The 12,812-nt window shown below is 46.7% G+C and overlaps 5 protein-coding genes across 5 annotated transcripts; all 5 read left to right on the top strand.

The window, feature by feature from the left end:
- Nucleotides 1-38: 38 nt before the first annotated feature.
- KUCA_T00001344001 (uncharacterized protein) lies at nucleotides 39-1,442 on the top strand (the record flags this gene model as incomplete). The annotated part of the gene is made up of 1 exon (XM_022603513.1): nucleotides 39-1,442. One exon carries the CDS (start codon nucleotides 39-41, stop codon nucleotides 1,440-1,442), a length of 1,404 nt encoding a protein of 467 aa, XP_022457387.1.
- A 242-nt stretch (nucleotides 1,443-1,684) lies between these two features.
- On the top strand, nucleotides 1,685-5,950 carry KUCA_T00001345001 (uncharacterized protein; the record flags this gene model as incomplete). The annotated part of the gene is made up of 2 exons (XM_022603514.1): nucleotides 1,685-1,693; nucleotides 2,048-5,950. The coding sequence occupies 2 exons, from the start codon at nucleotides 1,685-1,687 to the stop codon at nucleotides 5,948-5,950; spliced, it is 3,912 nt and encodes a 1,303-aa protein (XP_022457388.1).
- A 650-nt stretch (nucleotides 5,951-6,600) lies between these two features.
- KUCA_T00001346001 (uncharacterized protein) lies at nucleotides 6,601-7,298 on the top strand (the record flags this gene model as incomplete). Its single annotated transcript, XM_022603515.1, has 2 exons — nucleotides 6,601-6,612; nucleotides 6,786-7,298. The coding sequence occupies 2 exons, from the start codon at nucleotides 6,601-6,603 to the stop codon at nucleotides 7,296-7,298; spliced, it is 525 nt and encodes a 174-aa protein (XP_022457389.1).
- A 342-nt stretch (nucleotides 7,299-7,640) lies between these two features.
- On the top strand, nucleotides 7,641-8,888 carry KUCA_T00001347001 (uncharacterized protein; the record flags this gene model as incomplete). The annotated part of the gene is made up of 1 exon (XM_022603516.1): nucleotides 7,641-8,888. The coding sequence occupies one exon, from the start codon at nucleotides 7,641-7,643 to the stop codon at nucleotides 8,886-8,888; it is 1,248 nt and encodes a 415-aa protein (XP_022457390.1).
- Nucleotides 8,889-9,517: 629 nt separating this feature from the next.
- Nucleotides 9,518-12,625, top strand: KUCA_T00001348001 (uncharacterized protein; the record flags this gene model as incomplete). Its single annotated transcript, XM_022603517.1, has 1 exon — nucleotides 9,518-12,625. One exon carries the CDS (start codon nucleotides 9,518-9,520, stop codon nucleotides 12,623-12,625), a length of 3,108 nt encoding a protein of 1,035 aa, XP_022457391.1.
- Between the last annotated feature and the right edge of the window lie 187 nt (nucleotides 12,626-12,812).

Genomic DNA, 12,812 nt, shown 5'->3' on the forward strand with positions numbered 1-12,812 from the left:
GATCCATATCAATTGCTGTCTTTCCTCCTTTGCGAACAATGAGCGCCGAGGTAGCGCCTTCTTCTGACAACCTGCTCAATATAGGTGTGTTGCTGGAGACGTTGGCGAAAGATGTTGCTCCGAACATCGTAGACCTGCTGTCTGAAGAGGAGTACAAGCAGCAATCACTGGTGTTTTTGAACGAATTGCTGTCGCGAAAGGACTCGGATCTGCTTCTGGCCACTTCGGTTCCCCCCTCTTTGGATTCCGAGCAGAGCTCCAAAACATTGATCGAGGAAGTTGCTGAATTGGACAACAAGCAAAGAACCCTTGTCCAGCAGCTGAAGAACACACTCACCTCAAACATCTCGCTGGTGCTGGAAACCAATGCTCAGGTCGAAAATGTGTTCAATGTATTCCAGGGTGAGTTTAGTGGGAGTGTGAAAACGATACGCAACAGTTTTGGCAGATACCAATCAGATGAAGATGAAGATAAGAACGAGGACGGAGAAGAGGATGAGGTCGAAACGCATGAGATCGACGCAAGACACAGGGGAGATGATGATGAGTCGATAGGTTGGAAAGATTTTACTGGTCTAGCGGATTCCAAAGCTTCAAACTCCCAATCCTCTTTCATAGTGCTCAAGAACATGGACGGGATTATGGATATTTTGGAACTCCCTGCTCTGGCAAATGCATGTGTCAAACAGGGACATTATGCAGAATGTGTTGAGATAGCCTCGCACGTGAGAAGACTGGCGATCAGATACTCGGATATCGCCATTATTTCACAGGTGGAAATGGCCATCAAAAGAGAGGTTAAGGAAATGCAGGTGGGTCTGATAAGGTTGTTGAACGCAGACCTGAAGCAGACGAGCATAATAAAGATCATATCTTATTTGAAAAGAATAGGGCCCCTGAACGTTGATGATGATAACAGGTCCGCAAACTCTATGGGAAACGAGCAATTGAAGCAGATATTCCTGAAATCAAGATACCAGTTTATCATGAACGAGCTGGATGTGCTATCTCCGTTGAAACAATCCAACTCGATGGAAAAGTACCTAAAAAGGAGCATTGAGGTGATCAGAGAATACTGCTTTGCCACGCTTATGTCATACGACTCGGTTTTCCCCGAGGAAGGTTCTTCGCAGGTGATTTCAAGAGCTACAAAGACTTTACTCTATTCATTCATTAGCGCCGTGATATCGCGCCTTTCCGCAATCCTCAGGGAGTCTCTGCCAATGATAACGGAGAAGTCCGTGAAGGATGGCTTGCTGCTACAGGTTATCTACTGTTGCCAGAGTTTGGGCCGTGTTGGTGGTGATTTCAGTGTTATCCTGTTGAATGATCTCCAACAGAGCTTGCCTGGGGAAGAGGTAATAAGCAAACAGGCCTGGTGTCTGGTGCTCAAGAAACAGAAGGATTTGGTCAAATCCCTGAACAATCCTTTGTCCACGTGATAGGAGGCATATTCCGAACGGCATTTTTTCCACCATGGTATATCGCCACAAAATAAAACATCACATAGTATCAATGAATTTTCAGAAGTTGGGGCTGAGACCTACGTAGTGTGCGCGCCAAGTTCACAGATACGTAACTGAAATTCCAAGCCCGCACCAGAGCTTGCTTTCAAGACTAAGGATTCATCGTATCTGGTCCAATTCACTTTCGATTTTACTGTTGAGTATAGTCTGTTTTGAAAATGAGTTTAGTAAGTGAATTGTTCGGTTTATATACTCTTTGGAGTATTGTCCATTTCTAGAGGCTAACGTGACCGCTCGCGCGTTCCAGGCAGAAAAGAAGCCACTGGTTGATGGCCCTAACGGATCAGCTATACCAGACAAGCTACAAAACGGTCAATCCTCGACAGTTTTGGACGAGAAGACACCAGCAAATTCCAAAGTGAGCACTGCTAGTGTAAGTTTTAATTTTATTCGAATATTCGGACTTTTGGTTGCGCTAGCAACGATGTGGTGGTGCATTTAACCGGGACCTGTCTCGGCTATAGGCATCTCGCGAAAACAAGCACTTTTTTCCAGAATTATGTCTAACACCTATTTTCCAGGCACTTGACTTCAAATGGCAGGAAGTTGGATTCTTCAACGACACTAATGTCAAAAAAACGCTTACCCCAAGAGATAGCGATTCCTCGACCTTTCTGCAGCAGCAAACTGCCTTTCTGCAGAGATACATCATGGACAAGTACTATTCTGACTTGTACTGGAACACATCTTTGGTGATTGGGACTTGTTTCTTTGCGTGGTTTGCTGCTCGCTTTGGAGGGGGTATTTTGGCGTTGGTTTTCGTACTTTTCGGTGCATCTTCGGTGTATCGTGCCGAGTTCAGGAGGTTCAACCGCAATCTTCGTGACGATATGGCTCGTATTGGTGCTGCAGATCGCCTGGAAAACACCATTGAGACTATGGATTGGATGAATGACTTTCTGGCAAAATTTTGGGTTATTTACATGCCTGCTCTTTCTGAGATGGTGTTGCAGCAAGCTCATGAGGCTTTGAAAGATGCGGCCCCAGGGTTCGGTATTGACGAATTGAGTCTTGATGAGTTCACTCTCGGTTCGAAAGCCCCCAAAGTTGAAAGTATCAAATCTTACACAAAATTGGGTAAGGATATAGTTCAAATGGACTGGGCTTTTGGATTTGCTCCGAATGATACCGACGACATGACCAAAAACGAGATCAAAAAGAAGGTCGACCCCAAGGTTGCGCTTGGTGTCAGAATTGGTAAGGGTTTCGTTTCCAAATCCCTTCCAATTTTGGTCGAGGACATGTCGTTTACTGGTCGTATGAGAATCACCTTGAGATTTGGCCAGAACTTTCCCCACGTGAAGTCCGTCTCAGTCATGTTCTTGGAACCACCCAGTATTGACTATGCTCTCAAGCCCGTTGGTGGTGATACCTTGGGTCTGGATATCATGTCCTTTGTGCCTGGTCTTTCTTCATTCGTCAATGGTCTGATCCATTCGACTTTGAGGCCAATGCTGTATGCTCCCAACTCTTTGGATATCGATGTTGAAGAGATAATGGCTGCTAACGCACCTACTGCCATTGGATGTGTTGCTTTAACCGTCAAATATGCAGAGGACTTAAAGACCAAAGACGAGTGCAATCCATATATCTCGTTCTTCACTGACGATGCCCCTAGCAAGATCCACAAGACTGATGTTAAAGCCAAAACCAGCTCCCCATGCTTCAACGAGGTCAAGTATCTTATTATTAACAACATGCAACAGAAACTGAACATTGAGGCCCAGGATTTCAATGATGGCGACGATAAGCTCATTGGATCTGCTGATTTCGAGCTTGCCGATTTGCTTCAGAAAGACGTGATCACCAATAAGACTATAAACCTCACCAAGAGCAGCAGGAAAGTTGGTCGCTTGACCTGTGACCTGCGCTGGTTTCCAGTCCTGGAAGGTGCCACTCTGGAAGATGGCTCCAAGTCAGCTGCTCCAGACTCTGAGTCCGGTATTTTGAAGATTGTTCTTCACGAAGGTAAGAACTTTGACCCCTCGTACTCTCCATTTGGTAAAATTTCGGCTTATGTGCAAGTCTATCTGAATGGTGAACTTATGCTGACGACCAGAGCTTCCAAAGAGACCAATGAGCCCAAGTTCGGTGAGACTTTGGAGCATCTTGTGGCCACCAAGTCGCTTGCCGAAGTCAAACTTGTGGTCAGAGATGGGTCTGCCTTTGGTGAGCCTGTTATCGGTAAATGGGAGGGCTCCATATCCGATCTGGTGTTTATTGACACTGTCAAGTTTGCCCCATTCGGAACCCTGAGAGTCGATTCCCAATGGAAACCTCTTGGAATCACTGCGGATGTTGCAACTGCCTCTTTCTTTGCTCCTATTGGTGTTGCCAGACTCCATATCAGACGTGCTGATGATCTGCGCAACTTGGAAACTATCGGTAAGGTGGATCCTTACTTCAGACTCTTCATTTCTGGGCATCTCAAGTACAAGTCTGTGGTTCACCCTTCGTCCTTGAACCCTACTTTTGAGGATTTGATTTACATTCCGATCTTTTCCCAGAGTCAAACTGCCAGTCTTGAGGTTATGGATAAGGAAACCACTGGCAAAGACCGTTCTCTCGGATCCGCTTCGATTGATTTCAGTCCTTATCTCAAGAAGTCAGGGAGTGGTAACTTTTTGGCGTACGAGGGCTCAAAGACCGAGCAACATGTCACTCTTTCACTGCCAAACAAGGGTCCAAAGGGCAAAGTTTTCTACTCTGTGTCCTTCTATCCTTCGCTCCCTTCGATGACTATCAAGGAAGTCGAAACAGCAAATGAGAAGGCCAGAGAAGCCAGGGAGAAAGAGCTCGAAGAAGAAAAGGCCCAGCAGGAGATGGCCGAAGACTTCAAGAAGAACCCAAAGAAGTACGAATGGTATGTCCCAGAAGAGGACGAAGAGGAGACCAGAAAGCCAACAAAACTGCAACTATCGCCTTCAGAGCTGCTCTCCTACAACTCTGGAACGCTTGGTATTACCGTCATGGGAGGCCAGTTCACCAGTCCAGATCTTTATGTTTCGTGTGTTTTGGACGAACAGCCCTTTCCATCGTATATCTCGCCAAGAGCCACAGGCCGCAGGATGGCCTCAACTGATGTTGGTGAAGCCTTCGTGAGAGACTTGCAAAATGCGGTGCTCATAGTGCGTTTGACCAAGAAGGCCATTGCCGAGACAGAGAAGGACATTCTTTCCGAGGAAAGCTTCAACCTTTTGGATCTGTTGAAGAAGAACTACGGTTCATCCTTCACTCTCAATGTGGGTGGAAGTCATGTGAAGTTCGTGTTTGAGTACGTACCAAGCGCAGTGAAACTTCCTGTTTCGGAAACCATGTTAGACACAGGAGTTTTGCACCTGGAGATTCTTGATGCTGCTGATTTGAAGGCAGCCGACTCGAATGGAAAATCAGACCCAGTTTTGAAGATTTTGGTCAATGGCACCGAGGCTTATGAGACAAAGGTGGTTAAGAAGACGTTGAGTCCAACGTGGAACGAGTCGGTTGACATTCCAGTTCCTTCCAGAGCGAGATCTAGCGTTATTGCGGCCGTTTTTGATTGGGACTTTGCTGGTGAGAATGATTTCCTTGGAGAGGCTAGGCTGAACCTTGAGGCCCTAGCGCCTGGTAAGAGCCAAGTCTTCAAGGCCAATTTGAACACCCAGGGTTCTGTCAGATTCAACGCTGTGTTCACACCCAAATACATTAGACCCAAAATTGGTGCCAGTTCTGGTCTCGATCTTGGATCGGTGGCTGGTGCTCCTGTGAAGCTCGTCGCTGGTGCTACAGGTGCTGTTGGAGGAGTCGTTGGTGGTGCAGCTGGTGCCATCGGTTCTTCAGGTGGGGGACTAGTCAAAGGGCTTTTCAAATCCAAACATCAGAAGAAGGTGGATGAATTTGACGATACGCCAACTCTGGGGGCTGGCAGTGCTGATAACAGTTTCGATGCTCCTCCAATTCCCCTCGGGATGCAAGACGTTTCTTCCATCAGATCGGGTGCTACTAGTGGTACTCGCATTAACGGCCACTCGAGAAGTGCCTCGCAGTATTCGCATGGAAGCTACGCCAGTAGTTTCACCGGTGCTGACGTCATTCCTGGTCGTTTGAGCATTCTCACAGGAATTGGTATCACCTCGAGGTCACATGTGTTGGTCCAAGTCAGTATTGAAGCTTCTAAGCTCAAGGATATCTACAAAACTAGGGCCGTTAGGAACTCTTCTGGTGGTCCATTTGTTTGGCATGAGTCCAGCTCTTTCAAGGCACCTCCAACTGCGAAGGTGATCTTTTCCTTGAAGGAATCACATACTTTTGGCAAGTCTACCACATTGGGTTCTGGGGAAGTCTATCTGAAAGATATCTCCGGTAAGACAGAGGAGATCAAGGTGCCAATCAGCAACGAGATTGGTGACATTGTCGTGACATTCAACTACGGGTCACGCCAATGAAGTAAAAGGCGAACAAATGTACCGAGTATAATTTTTATCAAGAACAATCACAAAAGTTATCAGTATCTCGTATATCAGTAATGCACCTTCCCAAGTGTGGCTCTACCATTTTCTTATCGGGAGATCTAATCGTTCTTTTGAATGTGACTGCGTTATTCCGTATTGGGTATTTCGATGCTGCTGTTTACGCTTGTAGGCGTATAGTCTGTCACGAATAACCAGGCTGCGGCCAGCTCTTCTGACCGGAACGGGCGAAAGAAAAAAACCAGCCAATGTTAGTAGTGTGCATATCAACTATTTGCTGGACGCTCGAGGTGGGTTCTCACTGTGAAAAGAGTGTTGTGGACCTAGCATAGTTGTTTTTGTGTCGTTTCTAAACCTATACAATATTACATTTTCAACATGGTTGCAGTATGTTATTTTTATGATCTTGTCTAGAGTTTGATAAAAGCCAGGGTATGGCTATTTTAGGGGCGGACCAAGTTGGCTTGACGGTCTGAGCATAGGTGGTGAAAACTTTACAACATGTCAAGGAAGAAAGACTTGAGGAATTAGTGGCTATGAAATTTGCTTGGTTATCTGGAGCAGCCCGTTTTTTGAGCGGAAAAATGCATGCTTTCATACTTTCCAGTTTACAATGATTTACAAATATGACTGTTGATGTGAAAAGTGAAGAACCCTCGATCCAAGAAAGTGAAAAGATACTGCACCAGCTCAAGTGACGCTCTCCTAGCTCGACAGTCCTAGATGCAACGCTATTACCTCCTCAAATTGCCACCCAAAGGTCGCTCTAGAAGAACTTGTTAACAAAGTACTCAATACTAACCCCCAACAGTCAAAGTGGTACAAGGCTGAAGAAGTCTCAGCTCCTAAGAAGGCTAGAAAGGCTGCCCGCCCACAACAATTGAGGAAATCGATCGTTCCAGGTACCGTTTTGATTCTCCTTGCCGGCCGTTTCAGAGGAAAGAGAGTTGTTTACTTGAAGGGTTTAGAAGACAACACCTTGTTGGTCACCGGTCCATTCAAGATCAACGGTGTTCCATTGAGAAGAGTCAACGCCAGATACGCCATCGCCACCTCCACCAAGGTTGACGTTGCTTCCTTGGAGCTGTCCAAGTTTGACGTTGCCTACTTTGCCAGAGAGAAGGCTGCCAAGTCGGCCAAGTCTGAGGCCAAGTTCTTCGAAGAAGGTGCCAAGAAGGAGATCAAGTCCGAGAGAGTGGAAGACCAAAAGATTGTCGACAAAGCCCTGATTGGTGAGATCAAGAAGACCCCATTGTTGAAGCAATACTTGGCCTCTTCTTTCTCCTTGAAGAAGGGTGACAAGCCACACTCTATGGTTTTCTAAATACATAGACACACAAAAGAATTAAACACATTGGTTAACGAGATAACGTGTAGATACTTGTCCGATGGTCAGGTTTCCCTCCAGGCCTGAAAACTAGAAAATGCTACATGATAGATATACCCTTGCTGAATTCATAAACTCCACCTTCTGGTCTCTTCAAAAGTTGTCGTTCCCTACCCAGTTTCTCTATTTTCCATTACCCGGCTCAAATCCATCGCAGATTTCTTTTTATTTGAAAATTTTCTGAAAAGGCAAGTAGCCATCTCCTACATATTTATTTAGCACGTTCCCAGGTTCTTTCTCCTCCCCGACAACTAATCCAGATACACATATAATCATACAATGTCTGCACTTTTGCCTTTAGCCGCCTATAACTTGAAGCTGGATCCTTTTGACCCCCAGCCAGCTCTTTCTGAGGACTTCCCAGTCACCATCAGATTGACCTTGGCTGCTATCGATCCAGAGTCAGTTGACGAGAGAGATGAGCCATCTACCCTCAGAATCCTGAAGAGATCCATCAATTTCGGTGATATTGAGGAAGACGAGTTCAGCGATGATGACGACGAGGACTCCGAGAACTCTGGTTCCGAAGCTGACGACGTTGACATGAGTGCTGAAGATGAAGAAGAAGAGAAGGCCGAAGAGAAGGACGACGAAGAGGACGACGAGGACTCCGAAGAGGGATCCGACGAAGATGATGACGAAGATGACGATGTTGAGGAGTTTGTTGTCTGCACCCTTAGCCCAAAATCCCAATTCCAACAGACTCTTGATCTGACTATCACCGCTGATGACGAAGTGTATTTTGTCGTCACTGGTTCATATGCCGTCCACCTGACCGGTAACTACGTCGAGCACCCATATGACAACGACTCTGAGGACTTTGGCGACTCTGATTCCGACGAAGAATACGACTCTGACGACTACGACCTGACCCCCGACGAAGACGAGCTGTTGGAGGGCGAGGATTTCGACCTGGACGACCTTGAGGACGTCGAGGACGTCGAGGGAAGAATCGAGGAAATCATCGAGGAAGAGGAGCAGAAGAAGAAGGATGCTCCCAAGAAGGCCTTGAAGGACACTAAGAAGCGTCAAATCGAAGAAGAGCCAGTCAAGGAAACCAAGGAGACCAAGAAGAGCAAGAAGGAAGCTAAGAAGGACACTAAGAAAGAGAAGGTTGTTCAGTTCAACGAGCAGTTGGAACAAGGCCCAACTGGCCCAGCTGCCAAGGAGGAGAAGAAGGAGAAGAAATTCCCAACCAAGACCTTGACTGGTGGTGTTGTTGTTGAGGACAGAACCACCGGATCCGGCCCAGTCGCCAAGAACGGTAACAAGGTTGGTGTTCGTTACATCGGAAAGCTCAAGAACGGTAAGGTTTTTGACAAGAACACCTCTGGTAAGCCATTCACATTTGGCCTCGGAAAGGGTGAGGTTATCAAGGGATGGGATGTCGGTGTTGCCGGTATGGCTGTTGGTGGTGAGAGAAGAATCATCGTGCCAGCCTCCATGGCTTACGGATCCAAGAAATTGCCAGGCATTCCAGCCAACTCTGAGCTGACCTTTGACGTCAAGCTGTTGAGCTTGAAATAGGTGCCTTGCTGAAGTTGTAATCTAGCCCTCGCTTAAAACCAAAAAATTATGTGTATTTTTTCATGTAGAGCTTAAGCCGCACACATCTGTCGGTTATCCCAATTAGGTTGCTGCTTTACGCGCCGTAGTGCACCACCAAACCTAACGCCGACACGACCTCGAGAACAAAGAGGAGACACGAGAATCTTAAGTGATGGAAGAGAGAAAGTGGGAAAACGTTCAAATCAACTTTTCAACAAACGACTTCAGCGCGCGACTTTTCGAGGTTATACTTCCGTTTCTGTGTGGGTGTGTTTATTGCCGACCTGTTTCCGTTCTCTTTCCCCTGAAAAGGCCTTTTCCGCTCTGGTCTGAGATTGCCGCTTGTTAGAATTTCAAGCCTTCGTTCCCGCTCTCAAAACCACTCTAGCCAGATCTGCCAGTTCTCCTTGGAATTGAATTTTTCTCGAAAACCTGGCTCATTTTGCAAGTCTAGTTGGATATATCCCCAATTGGAGGTAAGTTGATAGAATTTCGAGGAAATTCGCATCTTGCGATTTTGAGCTCGTTTAGCCTCGTCTACGCTCGTCTACCAGCTTCACCATCTGAAAGTCCGTCCACTAACAACACACTTCAGACGTTTAACCACCATGATTTCGGTTGTGCCGTCGGTTGTGGCTCAATTGTCCAAGTTTTGTGCTAATAGGCCTATCCACATCATCGTGGCCACCACTCTTCTGGCCTCAGTCACTTACCTCACCATAATCGACAAATATGTCTCTCTTTCGGAAGAGTACCGGGAGCATGTTGCCTTCTACCATCCTGCCGGCTCTTCTGAATTGGAGAGCTGGGTACAGGTGGAAAACACTGTTGATTTTGGGTCTGCAAGCCAATTCGCAGCCATTCCATTGAAGTTTAGAATGACGCAATCCTACGAATTGCCCGATGTTGCTGGAACAGTAGGTCAGGAGGGCTCGCCAGAACGTTTTCTGATAGTCAAAGAAGAAGATGATGTTTCTGCTACTCTTCAAGCGATCCGTGTTCTGGATGGACCTGACGGAATAGCCTGGAAGATCCAGCCCTCGCAAAGACTGGGGCGCTACTCTGAATATTTCAGAAAGGTCTTCTCTAAGGTTACCAATGTCATCAGAGGTGCTGAACCTTTTGATATCGCCTTGATTACGGTCGCGTATGTGGCCATGTGGTACACGTTCATTCAGCTCTTCCTAGAGATGAGAAAACAGGGTTCCACATTTTGGCTGGCATTTGGGTCATTGATGTCTTCGGGCTTCGGTTTCTTGTTTGCCCTAGCATTCACCACGGAACTCCTTGAGATTACGGTTCCCCTTATCTCTCTCAGCGAGGGTTTGCCGTTTTTGGTTGCTACCATTGGTTTCAAACACAAGGTTGACTTTACTGCTCCGGTTCTAGCCTCTGTTAGAAGCCGCAACAATAAAGATATTCCTTCTGCGATTGCGGATGTGCTCCACAGGACAGCTGCTTGGCCTCTGATCAGAGATCACACCATTATGATATTTGCCTTTCTTGCCTGTGCTGTTGTGTTGCCCAATTTGACTGGTCTCAGGAACTTCTGTATTTTATCCTCGAACATCTTGGCTTTCGATCTGTTGTCCACGTTCACCTTCTACGCTGCTATCCTTTCTTTGAAGGCCCAGATAAACAGAGTCCACGAGTCAATTGCTTTAAGAGATGTCTTGGAAGAGGATGGCATCAGCGAATCGGTCGCTGAAAGTGTTGCCTCTTCGTCTGTTCCTCAAACTCCTCTCTTCAGTCGCAACGGTGGTGTTTTGTCGTTCAAAGTGGCCATGATCGTGGGCTTTTTGGGCTTCCATCTGTTTGCTTTGGGTACTTCCTGGTTGTACGATTCCACGACTGTTGGGCCGATCTCTCTCCTCGGAGATGATTTCCTGATTTCAAAGGTTCTGGCAGAAAATATTCCAATCGGACCTAATGGAACCATCGTTTTTCTGTTCTCTCCAAAATACTACGTTCCTGTTAACTGGTTGGTCACTCTAGAGGATTTGATCTCGATTTTCTTCTCCAAGCTGTCTCAGACCATCGTCGATCCCTTGGTGAGCAAGTTTTTGTTTGTCATTGCTGGAATCAGTGTTTCGCTAAACATCTATTTGCTGAATGCTGCCAAGTCTACTCTTGAGGTTCAACAGACTCCTCGTTCTGTTCGTCGTCATTCTGAAGCTAAAAGTGAAAGATCTGCCCGTCCACGCAAAGTCTCTGTTGCTGAGCCACAAAAGATTGAGCCTGTCCATGTTGGTGATCATGTCAAAGAGGCCCAGATGGTTGAGGAAAGCGAATCATATTCGTCTTCGTCCAGCTCTTCGTCCTCATCTATGCTTGATCTGGCTAAAGCTGCCAAGCTTAGACCTGTTGAGGATTTGGTAGAAATATTGAAGGCAGGAAATGTTAAGGAGTGCTACGATGATGAGATCACCAAGCTTGTCACGGAAGGAAAACTTCCCCTTTATGCTTTGGAGAAGCAATTGGGCGATAAGACTCGTGCCGTTCTTGTCAGAAGAAAGGCCATCGCCAAACTGGCCGATGCTCCAATTCTTGAATCCGGCAGTTTGCCTTATAAGCACTTTGACTACGATCGTGTCTTTGGAGCTTGTTGTGAAAACGTTATTGGTTACATGCCATTACCGGTTGGTGTTGCTGGTCCATTAATCATTGATGGAAAGGCTTATCACATTCCAATGGCTACCACAGAAGGATGTCTTGTTGCCTCTACCATGAGAGGTTGCAAGGCTATCAATGCTGGCGGAGGAGTGGAGACTGTTCTGACTCAGGACGGTATGACAAGAGGTCCATGTGTTTCGTTCCCTACTTTGGCACGCTCGGGTGCCTGTAAGATCTGGCTGGACTCGGAAGAGGGTCAGGCAATTGTCAAGAAGGCTTTCAACTCTACGTCGCGCTTCGCGAGATTGCAGCATGTCAAGACTGCTCTTGCGGGCAACCTGCTATTTATCAGATTCAAAACCACAACTGGTGATGCCATGGGAATGAACATGATTTCTAAGGGTGTTGAGCACTCTTTGAGATATATGATCGAAGAGGGTGGATGGGACGACATGGAGATTATCTCTCTTTCAGGTAACTACTGTACCGACAAAAAGGCTGCTGCTATCAACTGGATAGAGGGCCGTGGTAAGAGTGTGGTTGCCGAGGCTCGCATTCCTGCCGAAGTGGTCAGAAAGGTGCTCAAGTCAGAGGTTGATGCTCTTATAGAACTGAACATGGACAAGAATCTGATTGGTTCGGCTATGGCTGGAGCTATCGGTGGATTCAATGCCCATGCTGCCAATCTGGTAACTGCGGTTTACCTAGCCACTGGCCAAGATCCTGCTCAGAACGTTGAGAGTTCCAACTGTATCACTTTGATGAGCAAATTCCCTAATGGAGACTTGAGAATTTCGGTCTCCATGCCTTCCATTGAGGTGGGTACCATTGGTGGTGGGACTGTTCTGGAACCTCAGGGAGCCATGCTAGAACTCCTGGGTGTCAAGGGCCCTCATATGACAGAGCCAGGTGCTAACGCCAGACAACTGGCCAAGATCGTGGCCTCGGCCGTGCTTGCGGCGGAATTGTCTCTGTGCTCTGCCCTTGCTGCTGGTCACTTGGTCCAGAGTCATATGGCACTCAACAGAAGCTCTAATAAGGCGGTAGCCGAGGCTGATGTGAAGCGTCTGGAGGATGGTTCTAAGATCTGTATCAAGTCTTAAGTGGATCGAACGGAAAGCGTTCGAAAAAGCTACAAAACTTAAGCTATAAAAAAGGCTATAAAACTGCATCATCTAGCCTATTAATCTCTATCTATGTACCTATCTATGTACTTTCTTCATTCTATACACCTCTTGTAGAGGCGGAAATTGCTTATGTCATACATTTTGCTCTATCTATTTTTCACTG

The sequence above is a fragment of the Kuraishia capsulata genome, genomic scaffold (genome assembly GCF_000576695.1).
Source record: "Kuraishia capsulata CBS 1993 genomic scaffold, Kuraishia_capsulata_scaffold_2, whole genome shotgun sequence".
NCBI lineage: Eukaryota > Fungi > Ascomycota > Pichiomycetes > Pichiales > Pichiaceae > Kuraishia > Kuraishia capsulata.